At 41.0% G+C, this 24,673-nt stretch overlaps 1 protein-coding gene across 7 annotated transcripts in view; it reads right to left on the reverse strand.

Annotated features, from left to right (window-relative positions):
- The window catches only part of Ranbp17 (RAN binding protein 17), a 298,250-nt gene that overhangs the window by 41,825 nt on the left and 231,752 nt on the right, over positions 1-24,673 (reverse strand). For all 7 annotated transcript variants that reach the window (XM_076856352.2, XM_076856353.2, XM_076856351.2 and 4 more), the window contains 2 exons: positions 20,553-20,660; positions 18,311-18,393 (listed from right to left, as the gene is read on the reverse strand). In XM_076856352.2, the coding sequence (XP_076712467.2) occupies positions 18,311-18,393; positions 20,553-20,660 (191 nt within the window). The remainder of the gene's footprint in view (positions 1-18,310; positions 18,394-20,552; positions 20,661-24,673) is intronic.

Below are 24,673 nucleotides of genomic sequence, written 5' to 3' on the forward strand. Positions count from 1 at the left end.
CTGTGAGTGAAGGGGCCCAAAGAGAAGTTTGTGTGAGATCTGGAAGGTAGTTGCCCCAACTTTCTTCAAGCTGTGATTAGAATTGGTGACAATTAGAATGTGGAAATGCTTCTAGTTCCCATTTGTTGTTGGGACTACCAGTCCTGCTGACTACTGACCCCATGCCCACTAGTCCACACACTGGGCAGCAAATTTACAGGAGCAGTTCTGCAGAGGCAATGGCCTTTCACTGACCTTAACAAAAAGCTTATTAGTGCATTGTAGTTACACAGAATGGTGGGGTTCACTTTGATGTATTCATAATTGTACATAACATTTCAATCCCAAGTACTCCTTCTTTCCTTCCTTCCTCCCTCTCTCTGATTCCCTTCTTCTACTCTGTAGGTCTTTTATTCATTTATTTTTTATCAGTGCATTGCAGTTATGGATGTAGTTGTGACATATTCATACATGCACACAGCATATTTTCTCAGTTTCATTCTCTAGTTCTTTTTCCTCCCCTTCTCTCCACCCTCCTGCTTAGTCCTTCACTTCTACTCTAAGCTCTCCCTTCTATTTTTGTGAGATCCCCTTGTTTATTCCTTTCTTCTCTTTAGCTTCTGCACATGAGACAAAACATTTGACCCTTGATTTTCTGAGTCTGGCTTATTTCACTTAGGATGATATTCTCTAGTTCCATCTATTTACCAGCAAATGACATAATTTCAGTCTTCTTAGTGGCTGAGTAGAACTTCATCCTATTTACACACACACACACACACACACAACACACACACACACAATTTCTTTATCTATTAGTCTATTGATGGGCACCTAGGCCGGTTCTATAACTTGGCAATTGTGGTTTTTGCTGCTATAAACATTAATATGATGTATTTCTATAATATGCTGATTTTAGATCTTTTTTAAAAAATATTTTTACTTGTCAATGGACCTTTATTTTATTTATTTATATGCGATGCTGAGAATCTAACCCAGTGCCTCACATGCTAGGCAAATGCTCTACCACTGAGCCACAACCCCAGCCCTGATTTTAGATTTTTTGAGGAATCCCCATACTGCTTTCCAGAATGGTTGTACTAATTTGTACTTCAACAATGTTTGAACGTAGCTCCACCTCACCAGCAATTACCATTATTTGTATCCTCGAGGATTGTCATTCTAAGTGGGGTGAAATGAAATCTCAGTGTATTTTTAATTTCTATCTTTGATTGCTAAGAATGTCGAACATTTATTTTTTTCATATATTTGCTGGTTATTTGTATTTTTTCTTTTGAGAAATGGCTCTTTAGATCTTTTGCCCATTTACTAAGTGGACTGTTAAGTTTTTTTGTGTTCTTTATGTATTCTGGTTATTAATCCCCTGTTGGAAAAGAAGCAGGTAAAGATTTTTCTCTCATTCTTTAGGCTCTCTCTTCATGCTCTTAATTGTTTCCTTTTCTCTGCAGAAGCTTTTCAATTTGATGCCATCCCACTTGGTTTTATAGTATGATACCTGTCCCTCCTCACTCCAATATTTTCATGATCCTAATCCAGCATCCGGATGTTCCTACCCTCTGGACCTCCCTGTAAGCTCGGACATCTCTATTCATTCCTTTATTTCAGAAGAGCTGATCAGTGAGGTTTTTCCCTGAACCTTCAACTCTCCCCTTTGGACTCATTTCCTCATCTTTACCCAAGATTGTAAAAAAGGTATAATTCCTAAAATACATTTTCTACTCCATACAGTTCTTGTTCCCTGCCTGATGTGTATATCAGTCATGTTACTGTGAAGAGAACTATCTGGGTATCCATGTGCCTCTCTGGTAGGGAACACCATCTTCCCTGCTGCACTGCACGCCTGCGAAGTCCCACCCTTTGTTCAGGCATTCCTGAGATCTGCACTGCACTGTGGACTACTGGGAGATGGGGGCATTGCCATGTGGGCAGCCATGGAAGCTGGTGACAGTTGCTTCTTTGGCATTACTGTCAAAGCACCAAAAGAAACAATGTTTTCCTGAATGAAATAAACCCTTTTAAAGGCTAGAATCAAAAGGAAAATCCCTGTTTCCTAGTGACTATGTTGGCTATATTGGGGGTCAGGAGAAAGGCCCATCCTTAGTTTTGCATCCTTAACACGGGTCATGGGTAAGATAGATGCTGAGGCTATGCTGAAGCTTAGGAGAGGAAAGGTGTGAACTGGACGGCTAAGATCACTAAAGGCAACAATGGAGGACAGTCACAAGCAGTACAAAACTGCCACTGTCACTGTACACGCTAAGGCAGTCTAAGAGATCTCATTAAACAGAAAGGAAAACAACTGAGAAGTAAGAAGAGGACTCCTGATCTACATCATCTGGCTTACTAGAAATATCTTCCTCATTATTAGCTTCTATTTACTGCTATTTTCTCCTTCTTAACCTCCACTCTGCCCTTCATGGAGAGGCCATTCATTGTTATTAGCTTCTAGCACTCAAGAGTACCCCTTCTAGACAAGTCTCAAGACGTGCATTCAGAAAGGGATATAGACCAAAAGATGCAAAGTCTCTTCTGCTCACTTGAATCAACTTCCAAGTCTGTTTCTATAAGCCCCCTTCCCCCAACTCCCTACCTCTTTTGTGGGTGACTGACTGCAGGATGTCCTCTTTAGGTGAAAAACTGTGTAACAAGATAATGCTCTAATGGAAGATAAATGGACAGTACCCAAGGCTGGGATGAACTGTGTGGGCTTCTAAGTTGCACTGCCCCGGTGTGAATCCTCACTCTTTCCTGCTACTTGGGTATCTGAGCAGATCATTAGCCTCTGTAAGTCACTGTTTCCTTATGTATAAAACAAGGATAATAACTCCTTTAACTCCCAGGCTCTCTTGTGGAGTAAGGGAGGTGACATATGTAAAGTGCTTACCCACAGGAGCTGGCACAGTGCTCAATAAATGTCAGCCATGACAATACTGGGCTGTTTCCCCCAGTCTAGTCTCCTGTGTTTACACTTGGAGGAGCTCCTGTCTGTGGCACAGAACGATGTCATTTCCCCTTAATCCTTTCCATTCACATATCCAGTGGTCAATACTGTATACTGTCACTGCCTTTTTTGTGTTCCTCCAAGAGGATGAGTTGTAGGTGGTATGTTTGCCCCCTATCCCACCATTCTATGTGCCTCAAGAGTTTTCAGAAAAACAGAGCAAGGATGTGACACACCACAGGAGCATCTCGTGCCAGGAGGAACTGACAGGATGAACATGGTGCCTTTTAGCTTATCAGACAATCCCTGCATTGATTTTACCTTTTCATTTTCCCCTTTCTAAAAATATTTATTTTTCGATTGCAGCCAGACACAATACCTTTATTTATTTATTTTAGAGAGAGAGAATTTTTTTTAATATTTATTTTTTAGTTTTCAGTGGACACAACAACTTTATTTTATTTTTTTTATGTGGTGCTGAGGATCGAACCCAGCGCCCCGCGCATGCCAGGCAAGCGCACTACGGCTTAAGCCACATCCCCAGCCCTATTTCATTTATTTATTTTTATGTGGTGCTGAGGATCGAACCCAGGGCCTCGCACGTGCTAGGCGAGTGCGCTACCGGTGACCCACCACCCCAGGTCCTCATTTTCCCTTTTAATCTCTAAAATTTTAAAGTGGTTAGTGCTCAGCTCCCAGGTTCTATGTCTTCATTCCCCATCAGGGCAGTGACATGAGACCTCCTCTCACCCCAAGTCACTCAGCCTACTCTGTTTCTGCAAACCAGCCAAGGCCTAGGCACGAATAGCCTGGAGCAGAATTGAGGTTGTGAGGGTTGGAAGGGAACAGGATATTTCCCTTTCAGAGCACAAAAAACTGAAACCAGGTAGTGTTGATAAGGATGTGGAATTTTAAGCAATAGGAAAAATAGAAATATGCAATTAGTGATCATTCTAGAAGGCACTGGTAATATTTATTAAAATATGAAAAAAAGCACCAGTCCATTTCTGGGAATGCACTGTACTCACTTCTGCTGCCAGTGCCCCCAGATCCAACCAAATCCCATATTTCTTGCCAAAGGCAAAAACAATCTTTTTATACATATACTATGCACAGGAGAGAAATATATATATATGTATGTGTGTGTATATATTTTTTGCTATTCAATTACTCTTAGCAGAATACAAGTCATGCTATTATTTCTGCCACTAAAAAAAGTAACAGGGTTTGCCTGCAAATTTAGCTTTCATGTTAACTCCCAGTGTGTTATATCATAATGTATTTTGTTCTTCCTTTGTAATGTAAGTTTTGCTTTGGGTCAATTTGAATTAAAAAAAAAAACTTAAATATGGTTTAAAAAAAAAAAAGTAACAGGGGCTGTGGCTGTGGCTCAGTGGTACAGCACTCACCTAGCACATGTGTGGCACTGGGTTTGATCCTCAGCACCACGTAAAAGTAGATAAATAAAATAAAGGGATTATGTTCATTTACAACTAAAAAAATAAAATAAAAAAGTAACACAAAACCTTCTCTAGTCTGCTAGATATTGTTGCCTTTTGTAAAAAATTCTTCAAACAACTGTCAATATTCACTGTCTTCATTTCTTCTCCTCTCAATTCTTTATGCCCAATCCACCAACTATGCCCATTTCAAGGTCACTCTATTGCTGAATGCTGGCGTTTGCTCTCTCCACCTGACCTTCCACCTCCTTTTGTGATTCCTGGGAACTGAAGATGGGGCCTTGCTCATGCTATTGAGACAGCAGCCGACTCTCAGTCTTCATCTTGATTCACTGGCAGCTCTGATACACAGGTGACCTCTGCATCTTCCAAGACACACTCTCCTGACTGTCCTGCCTGAGGGCTCCTCTCCTGTGTAGCTTCCTCCTCTTCTCTTTTACCTCCTAACACTGGAGCTCAAACCAGTGTCCACTCTCTCCTCCAGGTTTCCCTAGTCATCTCACCTAGTTCTGCAGCTTTAAATACCACCTAAGGGCCAGACTGCTCCCATATTAGTTTCTCTAGCCTTGATGTATGTTCCAAGCTCCAGACTCACATATCCAAGTTCACATTCAACATCTGTACTTGGATGTCTAATCAATACTCAAGCTCAACATGACCAAAATGGAACTAACAGTCCCCCACCCCCACCTCAGCTGACATCAACTCCATCTTCAACTATACCTGTGTCACTTAATGGAATTCTGTCTCATCTGATCTTCTTGCTGTGCAGTCAACCCCCTATATGGTCCACTTTAACCCAGCAGCCAGAGTGATCTTTCTAAAACTCAAGTTGGATCACGACACTCCTCTGCCCCAAATGTTGTAAAGGCCCTTAATTTTCCTTGGATTTAAAATCAAAGCCCTGGCCTGCATGATGTGACTCTTGTCAGTCCCCTTTTGCTCATCTGGCTCCAGCTGCCAACTTGCTTGCTCTCAGATGTGCTTCTGCCTGAGGATCCTAAGACATGCTATCACCTCATCCTGGAATGTTCCCCAAGACATCCATACAACCACTGCTCACACACTGGAAGTCTGCCTGCACTTCATCTTCTGGGCCACTCTAAGAGTGCAGCATATTCCCAGTCCCTGGCACTTTTAAAAACCTTTTTTTTTTAAAGAGCAGTCTAGCAGCACAGCAGAGCCGAGAGAAAGGCAGCAATTTCCTGTACGCCCTCACTACCACGTGCACCTCCTCCTGTGTTGTTGACACCCCACTACGTGGCATGTTTGTTACACAGATGAACCTCCACGGACACATCATATACACAGTCCAAGGTTCAGCACCCACTCCTGACCTTGTACATCCTTGGGTTTGGGCAAATGTATAATGACATGTATCAACCATTCTAATTTCCCTGCTCTAAAAATCCTCTGCTTTGTCTGTTCACCGTTTCCCTTCTCCAACCACTATTCTGGGCTGTCTTCATAGTTTCTCTTGGTCCGGAATGTCACAGAATTGGAATCCATAGTTACATAGCCTTTTCAGAAAGACGTCTTCCACTCTGTGGCAGGCGTTTAAGGCTGCATGGTTTGACAGTTCATTTTCATTGGTGTACTGTAGCTGTCCATGATGGTGGGATCTGCTATTACCCATTTGCACGTGCGCACTATATTGCAATATAATTTGGCCAGTACCCCTCCCCAGCACTTGCCCCCTTCCTCCCTCGCTTGGTCCCTTTCCTCTATTCTGCTGATCTCTCCTTGATTTTCATGAGGTCCACTCCCCACTCTTTTTTTTCCTTTTTCCTCTCTAGCTTCCATATATGAGAGAAAACATACAACTCTTGACCTTATGAGTTGGCTTATTTTGCTTAACATAATGTTAAATTCCATCCTTTTTTTCTGAAGATGATATGATTTCATTTTTCTTGTGGCTGAGTAAAACTCCATTTTATACACATACATACTACATTTTCTCTATCCATTCATCCATTGATGGATCCTGATAGTTGGGCTATTGTTAATTGTGCTGCCATAAATATGGATATTCACATATTTCTAAAGTATGGTTTTAATTCTTTAGGGTAAACACTGAGCAGTGGTATGGCTGAGCAATAGGTCATAAGATTTTCATGCCTAGACTTTAGAGGAACCTCCATGTTGATTTCTTTTTTCTTCCTTTTTTTTTTTTCTTTTTGTGCTGGGGATTGAACCCTGAGGCACTCAAACATTGAGCCACATCCCCAGCCCTATTTTGTATTTTATTTAGAGACAGGGTCTCACTAAGTTGCTTAGTGTCTCATTTTTGCTGAGGCTGGCTTTGAACTAGCAATTCTCCTGCTTCAGCCTCTCAAGTTGCTGGGATTACAGGTGTGTGTCACTGTGCCCAGCTTCTACATGGATTTCTATCATGATTATAGTAATTTACAGTCACACCAACAGTGCAAAGTGTTCCCTTTTCTCCACATCCTCTCCACCATCTATTATTATTTATATTCTTCATGGCTGCCATTCTGACTGGTGTGAGATAAAATCTCAGTGTAGTTTTGGTTTGCATTTCCCTGACTACTAATGATGTTGAATATTTTTTCATATATTGGTTTGGCCATTTGTATTTCATCTTTTGACAAGGGTCTGTTTAATCCATTTGCCCTCTTCCTGATTGGATTATTTGTTTTTTGGAATTAAATTTTTGAGTTCTTTGTATACTTCAGATATTAGTCCTCTGGACAGCTCAGTTCTCAGTAGCACTGCACTACATTCCAAGTCTTTCTATGCTACTAGTCTCCACTGACTCACCTGGTGAGGGTTACCTTGGTTGTTTCCAGGTTTGGGCAGTTGCGAAACGAGCTGCTATAAACCCCTATGCAGGTTTTGGTAGACACAGATTTTCAACTCCTTTGGGTAAATGCCAAGAAGCAGGATTACTGGATTGTATGATAAGAGTATGTGAGCTGTGTGAGAGACAGTGGCACTGTCTTCCAGAATAGCTGTACCATGCCATGGAGCATTCCCCTGAGGGATGAGCCAGAGCTCCTGCATTCCACTCCCTGGCACCCAGGCAGTCCTCTTCCCAGCTGCCTCTCCCCCAGAGCACATATTCCCTTTTAGTCATTGGATAGCTCCTTTCCCAGTTTGCTTACTGGTGTACCCAAAGATCCTGGAGTAGGCACTGCTATTCTAAATAAACATCTGTTGAATGAATGGGTAAAGCTGACTGTACAAAGCTATTGACCTGAGCACTGTGTGTGATGATGGAAAATTAGATGCTCCGCCAAAGTTAAATAATGAATAAATAATGACTATATGACCATAAAATAAAATACTCTGCAGCTGTTTAAAAAGTTGAGAAGGTGAGGCAGGGATGCGAATGTAGCTCAGGGGTAAAGAGCTTGCCTACCACACCTGGGATTCAATCCCAGCACACACACACACACCCCAACGGGAAATTTATATATTAACATGCAGCAATGGTCAAGGCACAGTAAAAACCAGCAAATTCTAGAATAGCAAGTATTTCATGATACCACTTATAAAAAATGTACACATGTAGACATTAAAAATATGGCAGGAGATATACACTGCAACACACTGTTAATATTACTGGATTTTTCTCCCCATGAGTGCATGATTTTCTTTATTTTTGCAGAACTGGGGCAGAGCATCATGCATCCTAGGCAGGTACTCTACCACTGAGCTGTAACACCAGTTCCTAAGTGTGCTATTCATAATTAGGAAAAAAAAAAAAGCGAAAAAAGATATTTCTATTTTAAAGAAAAAAGATAGAAAAAAATGGCGGAAACCAAAAAATATGATAGAAAAAGATGTAGCAGTATACTGCTTGTGAACAGTGGTCTTATGGTGCTGAGGTGACATCCTTCCTGTCTGCATTATGGCCTAAAAGCCAACGACATAAAAGATAAAATCAAGTGCTGATGTAATTGCTTTCAGGATTTTCACAGTAATGTTGTCCAATAATTTAATTACAAATTTAGTAACTAACAAAGTATGTTTCATTTCTTTTTTTGAATAAAATATTTTATACAGGTTATTTTATAAACACATTAGTGGAGAAAAAATATTAAAAACCCATTAACTTACAACCAAACTATTTAAAATTTTCTGTGTTTTCTTTCAACTCTCACCATGTGTACAAGTTTTATATTACCTATAGCACAGGTATAATTTGAATTCTACTTTTACATAGCATTGCATATATGTATTTCCTATAAACTGGTAATCTTAAAAGTATAATTTTAATTGCTATACTTTTTTATTTTGTATGTGTACCAGGGATTGAATGCAGGGGCACTCGGCCACTGAGCCACATCTCCAGCCCTATTTTGTATTTTATTTGGAAACAAGGTCTCACTGAGTTGCTTAGTGCCTTGCTTTTCTGAGACTGGCTTTGAATTCATGATCTGCCTGCCTCAGCCTTCAGAGCCACTGGGATTTTGGGCATGCGCCACAGCACCCAGCCTCTTGAATTGATATATCCTTCTTAAGCATTTCATATTTAAAACACTATGTCCCAATTTTTCATAATTATGAATAATGTTCCATCAAAGACTTTTATGTAGTTATTATCCTGCATCTTTGGATTATTTTCTTAGAAGAAAAATAAAAATATGGTTTTATAAAGAGTATAAACTTTTTTTTTTTTTTTTTTTTTTTTGCAGTACTGGGGATTGTTACTTAGGGTGTTTATTTTGGGACAGGGTCTCACTAAGTTGCCAAGCTGGCCTCAAATTTGTGATCCTCTTGCCTCGGCATCCTGAGTCACTGGGATTACAAGCGTGTGCCACCTGGCAGAATACATTTTCATGGTTCTTTTCCTTGGAGCCACACCAAGTAACAGAAAGAAAACAGAGAAAAATGAAGTAATTTCTAGTATTTAAAACTCATGGGGCTAATTTTATAACCATTATGTGTGTGTGTGTGTTTTCTTATTAGTTGAATGTAAATCTAACTATAGCTACAATCATTAGCTGAAACCTCCAATAAACCCTACTACTTTGTATGATCTAGGTTCTCAGCCACAACCACTTCATGAACGAGCTTACATACAAATACTAGACTTAGGCGCTGGGGCAAATCTTGTCCCAGATGGAATATTAACAAAAAGAAACTACTTCAAACTACTGTTTGAAGATGACAAAGACTATATGAACATTTAGTAAGAGCAAATGTGGTTCTTTAAATTCTCGAGAACTGATGTATCTTTTTTCTTTGTATGATAGGAGGAATTCTGTAAAATTATGTTATCAAATAGGACAGAATCATGTTGATAGGAAAGAGACAGTACAAGATACTCCCAGATGAGTTATTCTGTCCCTTTCTCTTCTAGCTTGGTATCCAGCAAGCTATCTACCATGCCCACTATGAAAGTGGTTTCACAAAAATACAAATAAATCACACCACTTTGTTTAGAACCACTCAGTATTTTCCTTAAGAAAAATACATGCTTACAAATAAAGTTGAAAGAACTATACACTGAAAATCATAAAACACTGATAAAAGCAACTGAAGAAAACACAAACAAATGAAAATATATCCCATGCCTAAATATTGGAAGAATACTCTGAAAATGTCCACACCACCCAAACCAAGACACAGATTCAATGTGGCCCCTGTCAAAATCCCGATGACATTCTTCACTGAAATAGAAAAAAAAAATTTTACAATTCACATGGAGCCATAAAATACCCCAAATGGTAAGAACCATTCAGAGAAAGATCAAGTTGGAGTCATCACATGTCCTGATTCAAAACTGATTACAAAGCTGCAGTAACCAAAACAATATGATGCTAGCATAAAAGCAGATACACAGAGAAGTGGAAAAGAATCGAGTCCAGAAATAAATCCAAACATATAGTCAACTAAGTTTAAGGGCACCAAAGAACACAATGGGGAAAAGACAAGCTCCTCAATGAAGGGCACTGGAAAATCTGGCCTTCCAACATAAAAAGGAACCACTACCACAACCTGGGCCTTCATCTTCTTTGATACACAAAAATAAAGTCAAAATGAATAAAAGACCTGAATATAAGGCAAGAAATTACAAAACTCCTAGAAGACTACACAGAGGAGAAGCTTCTGAACAATGGCCTTGGCAATGATTTTTTTTTTTTTTCAAAAGATCACCCCAAAAGCTCAGGCCACAAAAGCCAAAGTCAATGGGACTAATTAAAACTAAAAAGCTCTGCACAGAAAAGGAAATTAAAAAAATAAAATGTGGTCAACAGAATGAGAAAAGTACTTGCCAACCATTCATCTGATAAAGAGGTAATATACAAAATTTATAAAGAACTTGTACAACTCAATCATGGATCAAAAACCCAATTAAAAACACGGGCAAATGACCTGCATGGACATTCCTTCAAAGAACACATAAAAATGGTCAACAGGACATGAAAAGGGCTCTACATGGCTACTTGTTAGAGAAAGGCAAAGGGAAACCCACTCTGAGATGGCCCACCCTGTTAGGATGGCGTCATCACACAGTCACACGGGTGGGGAGTGGAGCTGCACACCTGCAACCCCAGCTCGCCAGGATAGTAGGATGGAAAGTTTAAGGCCTGCCTGGGCAATTCAGTGAGACCCTCAGTCTCCAAAAAAGATAAAAACAATCAAAAGATAACAAATACTGGCAATGCTGCAGAGATAGGGAACTCATGCACACTGGTGACAATGCACGTGGGCACAGCCATTATGGAAAAGAGCACAGTGGTTTCTAACAAAATTAAAAACCACTACCACATGGGCAGCAATCCCTCTTCTGAGCACATACCCAGAGAAAACAGAACTGCTGCTTCCTAAAGATGAGTGCACTCCCATGTCCACTACAGCACTATTCACAACGCCAGGATACAGAAACAACCTAGTGTCTACTGATGGATGAATAGATAAAAACAGTGGTATAGATACACACAGTGGAATATTGTTCAGCCCTAAAAAGGAACAAGATCTTGCTGTTTGCCACAACTTGGATAACTCTGGAGTACATGCCACTAAAGCTAGATATAGCAAGAAAAATATTATATGATTTTATATTATACGTGAAACCGGAAAAAAAATTCATTACAGAAAAAGAGAAAACAGTGCTTACCTAAGGTAGTAGAGGAGGGGAAGAAATGGTAAGCAGTAGGTTAGAGTCTGCAGACTAGCGGGTAAGCAGGATGAGCATCTAATGTACAACAGGACGGCAATATATGATAAAAGGGTCCTGTGTCTGGGATCCAGGCCAAACGAGTGGATTTTTAGCTGGTCTCATCACACACACATGTGAGAACATGGATATGTTAATTTGCTTCACTAAAGTAACTTTTAAACTCTCTATTTGTATCCCATAATATCATGTTGTAACATTTATTTTAGAAAGAATAAAATTGTGACTCCTTATTTGATTCAGGTATTACTTGATATTTGGTCCCCCCCCACCCTAACATTATTGCCTAAAACTCTTAGCATTTGCTTCGGTCTCTAGCAATTTGAAATCCCTGCAGCTTCCTAATACACCATGCTGTTTTATATTTATGTTCTTTGTAAAAGCTATCCTTTGCTTTAAATGCCCTTTTCAAACTTCTGGGCCCTACTCCTTCAAGAAATACCGGCTTCTCTGACCCCTCCGTCTGAATTAGCCTCTCTTCTGGGCTCCCCCAGCACTCTGAATACTTTTTAAGCACAACATTGAGCAGAACACATCATGATTCTTCATTTTCCTGTCTGAATCCCCTGCTAGACTCAAGTTACTCAAGGGAAGATGACTAAGCTTCTTTTTCTGTCATATTTATTTCTTATCCCTTGTAACACTCACAGTATCAGGCATAGTAATTGCTCAATAAACACGAGTTGCTTGGATGAGGGAGTCCATTAGCATTTTTTGCCCATCTATAGAAAAAGCTTTATCTCACCCAGGGAGTGGAGCGAAGAAAGGGGATTCTCAGGCTCTTGGTTTTGCTAGAATGTGTTTCTCAAGATCTTTGCTTTCCTAAGCTTTCTGATCTTGGTTTTGGGATCCAGTCGGGTTTAACATTCCAGGCTACTCTATTTCAAGGCTCCTGAATCATCTGTTTTCAACAACTGTTCAAACTCCCTGCTGACGTTTTACTGAGTCTCTGGTTGTGTCAAGCCCAACGCCGTCCTACCCTACCTTGGGATCATTTAAATACAGATGCGCATCCAAGTTCCCTCATTCTCACAATGCTTCTAAGGACACGTCCTTCATTTTCATGGTCTTTAAGATTTTTCTGGACAGGTGACTAACACCTCTTACGAACAAGTCTTGTGCAACTGTGTATGTAGGTGGTTCTGGTCAAAGTGGCAGCAGAGTCCCCTCCTCTACTCCTTTCTGGAGAGCCTCTGGGGTACTGACGCAGACCTCATGGGCTCTGGAAAACCCAGTGTGGAAACCACTGTCTATGTCATCTATCTAGTCACCAGGAGTAAGTAACAGCAGCTTATGTAGCACCTTACAAACCCAATTTATGCACCCTAAGTTACACCTTACCCGTAGCTGGAGCGCAGACTACTTGAAAGATGGAAATTCTTAAGCTTAGTGAATAACCTCAGCTTGTTCTACCCATTTTAAAAGTTTAGCTCTTCAGCACTGAGCTTTCTTACAGCAGGCACATAGGGAAGGGATGGAGCAGCTCCACCCTGGACAGCTATGGAAATGACTGTCATTCCTCCCTATGTGCACTTGCTGACCAACAGATGTCACTAAAGACACCAGCACCCAGAGACACAGAGAGAGAGAGATTAGAGGAATGGAAATTCAGCCTAAAAAACATCCAGTTCTTAAAACTGAGAAGTAGGTTTCTAAAGTAATAACATTTATTACACTGCATGCAACATTTTAACCAAAAATTTAAGAAAGAAATTTCTTTTATTAAGTTGCTCAGGCTGAACGGATCATAGCACTAAGTTTTGAAATACACGTTCTTGAAGCAATTTAAAACTCATTAGAAATAATAGGCCTGGGCTAGTAGAAAATGTGGTAAAATTTAATCCTCATCCAAATGTTACCTGGGCTGTACAAACAGGAAATTGTTCTGTGCTACTGTGGCTGACCTCATCGCTGACCCTGAGCTGTAACGGCAAGAGCAGCTGAGAGCAGAGGCAAAATTAAAAACTTACATCAAAGTATATCATGACAGAATGCAGATAAATAAAACAGCATATCAGAAGTATTATTTTTCTGCCAGTCTCACGGAGCAGTAAGGTGGAGGTATTCCACAAATACAGAACACATCAGGAGCACAGGCAAGGAGTCTTCCCTCTGTACCTCCTGGGGCACTGACCACCAGACACCGCCAGGAGCGGTGAGCACAGAAAAAACCCTCGGCTTACCAAGGGAATAAATAACCTCCCAGTCACGCTCTCCCTCATCCTTTAGACCCCTGAGGGTCTCCCTCCAGTGAGCACTGAAACGCTTCAGAGGTAAAAGTACAGGTAACAAAACATCACAGGGGGCAAGAGGCCCCTCAGCCTGGCTACCAGAGCCAGCCCGGGAGGGCGAGTGCATAGATGGAGGTCCAGTGCCAGTATCTGTCACTGTGGCACAGCTGAAGAACATTTTCCATGGAACCTTTGATTTCCCTTTAAGTTTGGGGATCAGAATAGTGCTTCACCATAAACATCCATGGCACACCTTCCTGTGGAACTCTCAGAAGGCAGGAAGGAGAGCAGAAAGACTTTCATCGTCTAAAGTCATAGGGACTTTGAATGGAATTCCAATTCAGCTCCCTGCCTCCCTGCTAGCTAGTTCTATCTGGCTACCTTGCTCATCTCCATGAGCTTACAGTAAGCAGGGCAGATAACTGACTGGCCAAGGCAGTCCACACCTTATCTAATTGAGCCCTCCCACTGTTCTGTGAGGTATGTATATTTTCCCTATTTAAGCAAGGGAAGTAAACAACTCAGCCAAGGTCACATCAGTAGTGAGCTGCAGATGATGCCACCTACCTTGAGGATTCAACCGGGAAATGTATGAAAAATGACCTAATATAGGAAGGAGCAGGCATATGGCAGCTGATAAAAACTGGAAGTCACTAACACCAGTAATCGAACTTAGAAGCAGAGCCCTGCTTGTCTTCTAGTCTTTCTTCAGGTAAAAGAACATCTTAATGGCTTTCCAAGGACGCTCAGAGGGTTTCTCTCTCCTTGTCCCCTTGCTCCCCTCCCCTCCCCTCCTTCAGACTCCCTCCTCCTCCCCTCCATACCACCCTCGAATCTCTCCACCTCTGCGGCAGCACCTGGTCTCTGAAAGACAACTCAGTGGGGATAGGAAGCTTCTGAAGCCCAGGGAGCTTCCTTGTGCCTGTTACTGGACATATGTGCTGTTCAAGAGAGCCAGCAGTACTGGGAGAGGACGAGTCACTTTCTCAATATCCCCACTGCAAGAGCGAACAAGCCCCAAAGGAAACAGTACATTCATGAAAGAAATGATGCAGGAAAGATAGTACCGTGATGATAAGAGGAACCTAACACTGGTGTAGTTCAAGCTCTTCTGATGTCTGATCCTTGTGTATGCTGCCCTGTTTCATAATGGGGATTATTATTTCCTTTAATGAAATAAGGAAACTGAGTTAACAAAGTACTGCACTCATTACAGGCAGGGTGGTCTAGGCAGGAGGTGCCCTGGATGATGAAGACTCTCAGGTCACGAGGCCCTGTCCAAAGAAGATGCCCACAAGAGAATGGCTGCAGATGAAGGGGCACCATCGTGAGTGCCCGCTCCATGCTCCCCTGGGCCAGGCCTCCACCCAAAGCAGCTCACTAACCCCCCTAACCCTACACAGGCACCCAGGTCATATGTCTTTATTATTCCTAATTTTAGAAATGAGAAAATTAGGCAAAGAGGTTTAGTGTCTTCACTGAAAGTCATGAAGTTGATAAGCACCACGATTGGAACTCAGACCTTCTAATCTCCCAAAACTGTGCTTTTAAGCATATGCCATGCTGTTTTTGGAACCATGAAAAGACACGACTAAAACTAAAAGTGGAACAAAGACCTAGGCATTAGACCAGAGACCCTGTGCCTACTAGAAGAAAATGTAGGCCCAACTCTTCATCATGTCAGCTTAAAAATCAAATTCCTCTATAAGATTCCTAAAGTGCAAGAAGTAAAATCAAGAATCAATAAATGGTATCAAACTAAAAAGCTTCTTCACAACAAAAGAAACAACCCCAGGAATGCTGTGCCTACAGAATGGGAAAAAGTCTTTTACCATCTGCACCTCAGATAGAGCATGAATCTCTAGGATATATAAATAATTCAAAAAACTTAACACCAAAAAAAATAAATAACTCAATTAAGAAATGGGCAAAGGAACTGAAAGGTACTTCACAGAAGAAAAAATACGAATGATCAACAAATATATGAAAAAATGCTCAACATCTCTAGCAATTGGAGAAATGCAAATTAAAACTACATTGAGATTCCATCTCACTCCAGTCAGAATAGCAAATATCAAGAATACAAGTGACAATAAATGTTGGCGAGCATGGGGGGAAAAGACACACTTACACATTCCTGGTGGGACTGTAAACTGGTGCAACCACTCTGGAAAGCTCTATGAAGATTTCTCAGGAAACTTGGAATGAAATCACCATTTGATTCAGTTATCCCACTCCTTAGTCTATACCCAAAGGACTTAATATCTGCATACTACAGTGACAACAACCACATCGATGTTTATAGCAGCTCAATTCACAATAGCTAAGCTAAGGAACCAACTAGGTGCCCTTAAACAGATGAATGGATAAAGAGAATGTGGTATATATAAACAATGGAATATTACTCAACCATACAGAAGAATAAAATTACGGCATTTGCTGATAAATGGATGAAACTGGAGACTATCATGTTAAATGAAATAAGACAAAAAACCAAAGGCTGAGTGTTCTTTCTAATAGGTGGATGCTAATACACAAATAGGGAGGGGGGGATTACATTCACTGGATTAGAGAAAGGGGAATGAAGGGAAAGAAAGGGAAGGGGGATGGAAATAGGAAAGACAGTAAAATGAATCAGACAGAACTTTGCTATGTTCATATATGAATACACCAACAGTGAAACTCCAAATCAGGTACAAACACAAGAAAGGGAAGTTATACTCCACGCATGTATAACATGTTATAATACACTGTACTGTCATGTGTAGCTTAAAGAATAATTAGAAAAAGATTGAACAGGCTGGGCGTAGTGCACGTGCCTGTAATCCCAGTGGCTTGGGAGGCTGAGAGGTGAGGATTGTAAATTCAAAGCCAGCCTCAGTAATGGCAAGGCGCTAAGCAACTCAGTGAGACCCTGTCTCTAAATAAGATACAAAATAAGGCTGGGGGTGTGGCTCAGACATGGACAGGAATTAGCTGTACCCTGAAAGTTAAGCAAGGCAAAACTGTATTTAGAAAACATAAAAGGGGGTCTGTTTGCTTCTAGAAGGCAAAATTTCTGTATGATTTTAATGTGTCTATCTTCAAATAGACACAAAAGTTGTGGCAATGTTGTTGTTGATTACAATGAAAATAAGAGTGAATTTACTGACTTAATAGGTGGGGGCTGGGGATGTGGCTCAAGCCACATGCTTGCCTGGCATGCTTGGGGCGCTGGGTTTGATTCTCAGCACCACATAAAAAAAAGTAAAGATGTTGTGTCCACCGAAAACTGAAAAATAAATATTAAAAAATTCTCTTTCTCTCTCTCTCTAAAAAAAAAAGGTGGTTTCTAGTTTGCATGTTTGATTTGTAGAACTTTTAACTTCAAGTTCTACAAATCAAACATGCAATTAAAACAGCATGTGTTAGAAGAGGCCTACAATGTATATAGACACGAGCTGCAGAATGAATTTCTAACTTAAATAAAAATTCTGCGTTTTGAATTTTGTTCCTATACACATGCATGTACATCAAAAAAATTGGGGGTGCTGGGGATGTGGCTCAAGCGGTAGCGTGCTCGCCTGGCATGCGTGCGGCCTGGGTTTGATCCTCAGCACCACATACAAATAAAGATGTTGTGTCCATCGAGAACGAAAAAAAAAATTAAAATTCTCTCTCTCTCTTTAAAAAAAAAATTGGACTTTAAAACTTTCTGTGAGATCTGTTTTTAGGTACTCAAAAAGAAATACAGGAATCACAGGCTATTTTTTTTCTTTCTTTTTTGGTGTCACTAGGAATGGAATCCAGGGGCACTATACCATTGAGCTGCCTGAGATCAGGCAGGCAAAGAGGAAGAAAAAGTGGACACAAAGAAACACCTCTTGGGTAGAAGTACACTGCAGAGCTGCCCAGAGAGCTGGCACCAGCCAGCATGTGCCAGACTACAGAGAACCCTCGTCCACCCTGTCCCATGCCCTGAACATAAATCCTAGAGGGCAGAGAATTCCACAGACAACGCTGTCAGAATTGGCAAGTATTAGGATGTATGGCAGTTCTTAGGCCCCAACAATAACCAAATTCCAAGATTTTGATCTAACAGGCAACATTCCTTAGAGAACTCTGCTCCTAGTAGGGCAGTGCCCCAAGGTTCTCTGTCATGAAGCATTTACTGCTCCTTACAAGGACATTTCCCCCAAATTCAGGGACATACTGGTCTACTCATACCTTGATCCAAGAAAGCAAACTCTCTGATGCAAGTTTGAGCAATTTCGAAAATGCTACAACTTTTTAATATTCTATCTAGCGTATTCCCTTTGCCTACTGACCCTGCAAGTTCATCCAAACGAGAGTCATCAAGCTGGCCAGGCAGGGCCGACCTCCTCCATGCCAGCTAGCATGATGGCTCCCTGACTCCCTGCACTCCCTTTAGCCACTGCACAAATTCATACAGATATGAAGGTTTGAGAGAACAAAATAACTAACATCTTTCTTTTCTCCAAAGAGATAAAGTTATATTGCAGAGACAAATATGGAAAAGGACACTCACCATAAGTGCAAATCATTTTACTAGCTTCTCTGAAGAGAAGAATTCCATTAGGAGATGATACATCAAAATTCAAACGCTGGGACCTAGAAAATAGAGCAAGAAATTAAACTATATGTGCAGATAAAGAAACCAAATATAGGTTGAAAATGTCCAGCATTTTCATTTATTGGAAGCAGCAGCAATACAATTATTTCTTACACTACCATTCCAATCAACAACTGTTGATAAAATATGTATGCTAATTTCCTCACTACAAAGATACTAGACAATTAAGAAGGGTTTTCTTTTATTTGCTGATTTAAAGAGTTTATAAAGATAGTATCTGACACCTTGTATCACAGATTTCTCACCCCTCTTCTTTTTATGCAAAGTGGTTGGTGGATAATAAGTAAAAAACCTTACGTGTACATGTATAAGTTTATACAGAAACGTGGACAGAGTTGTATTTATAATCTGACATCTTCTATAGTATCTGGTACCTATTTTTAAAGCAAGTTCTAAAGTGACATAAAGGAGGATGCAGGTACTTTTAATACTGCACAAATTCATAATGAATCATGTGGCCCTTCAAGCAAATTTCAAACACATTAAATTACACTACAGATTACGGTGTCCAGTGCCCCTGGATTAAGTGTAGAGAAACAAATGCAGAAGGTACTGCATTAGGTACTCAAAAAGAAATACAGGAATCACAGGCTATTTTTTTTCTTTCTTTTTTGGTGTCACTAGGAATGGAATATTCTCTGAGAATATTCCACTTCCCTGGTTCCTGATAGGTGTGGAACAGGGTCCAGAACTGACAAGCCACCCTGACACAGTTCTACTTTTAGAACATTTCTTTGTCATTAGTTGGCTCTGACATGCTCTGTTGATGTGCTTTCAAGATATGATTTTTTTTTTTTAAATCAGCAACAAACCAAAAACCCAAAAGCAAACACATTGTTGAAGTCCTGTTTGCCACAAATAGAACTGTTGTTTCCCTATGTGTTTTCAAAATAGCATCACCTGCAATAACGTCTGAAAAATATTATTATAAACATGTGATAACTGTATGCAAACACATACAATTCCTGATTAGAGAAAAGAAATGGAATATATACATTTGCATTACATTCTAGAGAAATACAGATAACATTTTCACTAGGTAATTCTTAGAATATTTGTGCTAGATATGAATTATATGCCTGTGGCAGACATAAAATGCTTTACAATATATAATGCAATGATTTTTTTCCTTTACTAGTAAATGCTGTATCAGTAACATATAGTATCAACAATCTGGTTTAAAAAATGACATTTGATGGACAAAAATTTCTAATATAAAATATAAAGCCAATCTTCTTTTAGTATTTAAAGCACTCCACAAGAATGGTTTAAAAAAAACTAATGTTTTCAAAAGAAAAATACATTTCTTTGCCAGGTCTTTTCCACCTCATTTTAGAGTAAAGATTTTAAATTGCAGTGGCAAGAGAGAGACAATCAGAGTTGCACTCCCCTCCCCTGCTGGCATCTCCCCTTCATGGCGCTGTTTATAAGGAGGCACTGATGGAGCAGGACGGCTAAGTGACAGGTAATTTGGTGCTGAGCAATATTCACAATGACATATTTTAAAGAGGTAAACACAATTAGCTTGTTCAGTTGCTCTCTTTTAGCTACATTTTGTTAATATTTCTATGCAGGGTTTGTGAATCTCTGCTGGTCTATGCAAATTCTAAGGGCATCTAGGCAATTTCCAAGAAGTGTCACAGTTGCTATTTCAGTGAAAACTGTGAGTGCATGAATCATCCAAACACATCCTGGCATCAAGGAGGAGGCACAGCATCCAAGTGGAAGCGGGGACAATCCCTAGTGCTCCCAAGGCAACAGCCATGTGCCCATGAGCTGCTCTGGGACGCAGGTTCTCACAAAGTGGAGATCCCCTAAACTTCTTTCCTGCTCTAAATTCTATAGGATTACAGTTAAGCAGGGAAATATTTGAAAGAGCTCTCCTTCCCTCCACTTTGTGACTAAATAACGGAGCTGTAGTCTTCTAATGTTTCCATTTCCCTAATCTCCACATGACCCAAGGTCACTGTGTCTCTCCTCCACTCTCTTTCCCAGTTGTACTTCTCCATTTCTCCCTTCCTCATCTCCCTCCTCCGCTCTTCGGCCCTCTCTATTTCCATTGCTGTCCCCATCACCTTCAGTTCCGCCCCTGGGTATGACGTGGGGACATTCTCCCACTTCCAGTCACGTTGCCCACCTGTTCTGCATCAGTTCTGCGATTAGCTTCAAGATGGGAGTTGTGCACGCTGGCTCCGCGTACCACTGCTCAACAGCCCTCTGCAGAACTGGGAGATACGTTGGGTACCTTCCGTAAAAGTCTGTTAAGGAATTTAAGGGTCTAAAAACAAACAACACAAAACTAAACTGTTTCTGAAAATTGATGCCACGTGTTCCATGTTTAGTATACAATGGCAGTAATTTTACGAATGACAAAGTCTTTCCAACCTGTATGCCTATACTTTTGGTGGCTGCGTACGCTCTGCATTTATTTGTAATACATCCCATTGATTACACTGTTTTTAGTATTATTTATAAATGGAAGCTATACTTTTAAAATATCATGCAAGTTACATTTTTAAAAAGTTTTTTTATAGTTATTGATGGACGGCATGCCTTTATTTATTTTTTTTATGTGGTGCTGAGGATCAAACCCAGTGCCTCACACATGCTAGACAAGTGCCCTGCCACTGAGCTACAGCCCCAGCTCATAAGTAACATATTTAAAAAATTATGTTTGTGTTGTAGGAAAGGAAAATGAATTGAGTAAAAGAGGAATAAAGACATACTTGAGTCACTGTTATCAGGGTTTCTTGGGAACTATATAGAGAAAAATATTATGAAATTTTAAAAACACATAGAAATAGTAACACTAAATCTCATTTATCTATGTCCCAGCTTCAGGATTACCTACATTGCTTTTTTAAAGTTGTTAACTTGCTTTGCTTGGTCCCACTTATAGCTACAAGAAACATCTGGGATGCCAGCTTGAAGAAAAGCTGAGCAACTATTAACACACTCAGGGTCAACAGTGCTAAAAGGCAGTCTCATGTGCACACAAGAAGAAACTCTCCAACATCCGCATGAGCACCAAGGAGTGTATGCCCTCCAAAAAGCTCCAGACGGGGATGTGAAAACCTGGTACACTCCTAAGCCAGCGTCACCAGCCTTTGGAATTACTTCCTCTCCTTGCCAAACAGACACATAAACACAGGACCAAAGCCTAAAGCTACTGCAGAAAAACTTCAACAATGCCACTGCTTTCATTTCTTTTTTCTTTCCCATCTTTTTCTGATGTTTCCCACTCTTCTTGTCCATTTCAGGTGAAAGTGCTGAAAAGAACCACTGAATAGTGTTCTTTTTCTGTGTGGTGTGGGTAGGGGTCTCCAGGGTGAGAAACTTCTCCATGACCTGATGTCTTGCTCTTGGGACATATCTCTAGCTCTTCAGCATGGCACACCAGGCCCTATAAGATCTGGCTCCGCTCCTGCAGCCTCACCGCCTGGCACTTCTACTCTCCCTACAGCCATGCACCGCTCCCTGCAAATCTGTGATGCCAAGGTGTCTCCTCTCCTCCTGACACTGCTTCCTTCTGCTCCAGTCCTGTCCTTCAATACCTAGCTCAAGTTTCACCTCCTCTGGGGTATTTTACCCATTCTGTCAAATGGCAGGAATCTTCCCCATCTCTGTTCAGGGAGCACTCCTGACCTCATTATAACATAGTGACTCAAGGTTGGCTGGCTGCTCATACATCTATCCCACTAGACAGTGAGTTTCTAAAGGGAAGAAACCTGTGCCTCCCTCCTAGCTCCCTGCTAATTCCTATTTGCCCCACAAAGTTCAATGCATATCAGTTAATCCAGGAAGCCATTTCTGACATGCCGCAGGCCCCCACCCCAGCCTGAGTTGGGAATGATTCCTAGGTGCGGCTGTAGGATCCTGGGCTAGTGTCACAGGACACTTCAGCATCAGCTTTCTGAGGGCAGAGACTACGTACTTGGTATGTACAGCCTGGCACAAATGTAGGTTTCAATAACTATCAGTCCCACAAACCTGCCAATCTATAAATGAGGTCCAGTGTGCTTAATCAGAACTGTTTTACACTACACTTCACTTTGAAGCATTAGAAAATAATTTACATAAAGAAAATAAGTCCTCTAAAGCCTTAAGAGTGCTTTCCCCACTAGAGTTGACATGTGAAAGCAGTGTTTATAATGAAACAAGTATTTAGTGAAGTCCTACTCTGCAACAAGCACTATTGTGAGAGTCTCCAGAGACACCAATGAACAAAACATTAGAGAAACCCTTGCCCTCATGAAATTGATATTCTGATAGTATAGAGAGTGAAATAAATGTTCAATGTAAAGGAAAATAAGGCAGGGAATGGAGAAGTAGTGAGTGTATGTGCACGGGTGAGATTTCAGTTGAATAAGGATGATAAAAATATACTGAATGAGTTTGATCATGAACTTTACTTTGGCTCTTGTCAGATAACTTACTTTTCTATGTCCTGAAAGCTGTTATTTTTGAAAGATGGTGCTCTGTACTGTTCTTGAGGCCAGGGACCCAGAGTTAAGGAAGATGCAGTGTTTGCTCACTGGGAATTCATGCTGGGAATTCCAGGGTGTCACAGGGATAAGGAATGTGCAGAATACTAGAATTCTGAGGCAGAGCCAGAGGAGCACAGGTAAGAAAATGTTCCATCAAGAGCTCAACTGAGGGAACATTAGTGGGAGAACATCTGAAGGCCCACCAGGAAACTGCAGAGATCCAAATATCAGAACTAAGCCCAGAGAGGCCCACAGGTCCCTGTACCAAGCACTCTAACGGCATTAGGACCGTGGTATTTTTCAGAGCACACGGCATTCACTATGGACAAAACCAGGGGACGTGAGGGGATGTGATTTTTTCTGTGTGGAATGAGAGTGGTGACAATTCTAATATGCTTCTGACAGAGGTGACTGCCACAGAGAAGATGAGTGATTACTGGAAAGCAGAGCAGAGGTCCACCAAGCTGAGAGGTTGAAAGGGCTCCACAGCGAGAGCAGCAGGCTCAGACTACAGGTGAGATGGAAACCCACTCTAGGAGCTTAATTTTCCAGTGGCCTTGTGAGAGCTCCACATATAAGATAGGATGAAGAGGGCGGGAGCCCTCAGGTAGAAGAGGCACAGGCCTAATTTCACCTAGATTTTCTCAATGAATTCTGAAGGTCCACATCAAATAAGTGAAAAACAATGGCATACAGCAACATCTTACTGGACGCTAAGTATAAAAATGTGAAAAGTATCGGATTTTTGTCTACATAACCACCCATCCGTGTACACTGTGGTTTATAGTTACCATGCGCTGAACCCCAAGAAAGCAGTAATGAGCAGACCTGATTCTTTTCCTCTGGGATTTCACAGCAGAGAAAGCATCAGAATACACTAGAAGGCCAACGCCAGAGTTCTTACTAAAACCTCCAAGAGATAAGGGTTTGAGGATGGGATTCCTCAACAAAAACATCTGACCACTTAGTTCATTTAAAGGTTCTCCAGGAAGATGCAAACACCTGTACCTTTGTTCATGAAGGCAACTGTGCTGCTGGGAGCCCCTCCTCTCGGTCCAGCAAATGCCCGTCCATCCTCTGAAGCTCAGCACAACCTGAATTCTCCCAGGAAGCCTCCCTATTTGGGAGCCTCCAAACCAATAATCTCTTCCTTGCCTGTGTTTACCTGGCCTGTTGTAGGTTTTTTGTTTTAGGGAGGGTGGTGGTATTGGGGATTGAACCCAGAGGTGCTTCACCATGGGACAACATCCCCAGCTCTTCTTATTTTTTTATTTTAAGACAGGGTTTAACTAAGTTGCTTAGGGACTTGCTGAGGCTGACCTCAAATTTACAATCCTCCTGCCTTAACCTCTAGAGCTGCTAGGATTACAGGTGAGCACCACTGCGTCTGGCTTGTGGCATGCATCTTTATCTTAACACACGGATGAATAACTGTTCATTCCTTTTTGTGTCTACTAGACCGTGAGCTTCTGAAGAGCATCATTCTCCCTTATGCCTGGTACAAAACACAGTCAAAACATGCCTGCTCTGTGAATTTTCAGGCTTACTTTCTTGCCAGTTTCTATCTGTTCAACATCATATCACCAATTGCTTTCTTCGTGACTTATTCTTCTGCTGGGCATAGTCCTAGCTGCTCTGGGAGGTTGAGGCCAGAGGACTGCTTGAAACCAAGAGTTCAAGAACCAGCCTGGGCAATAATATAAAAAAGAAAAAAATATATAGTTCTAATTTTTATTTTTTTGGTACAAGGATTGAACCCAGGAACACTTAA

The sequence above is a fragment of the Callospermophilus lateralis genome, chromosome 5, assembly GCF_048772815.1.
Source record: "Callospermophilus lateralis isolate mCalLat2 chromosome 5, mCalLat2.hap1, whole genome shotgun sequence".
Lineage (NCBI taxonomy): Eukaryota > Metazoa > Chordata > Mammalia > Rodentia > Sciuridae > Callospermophilus > Callospermophilus lateralis.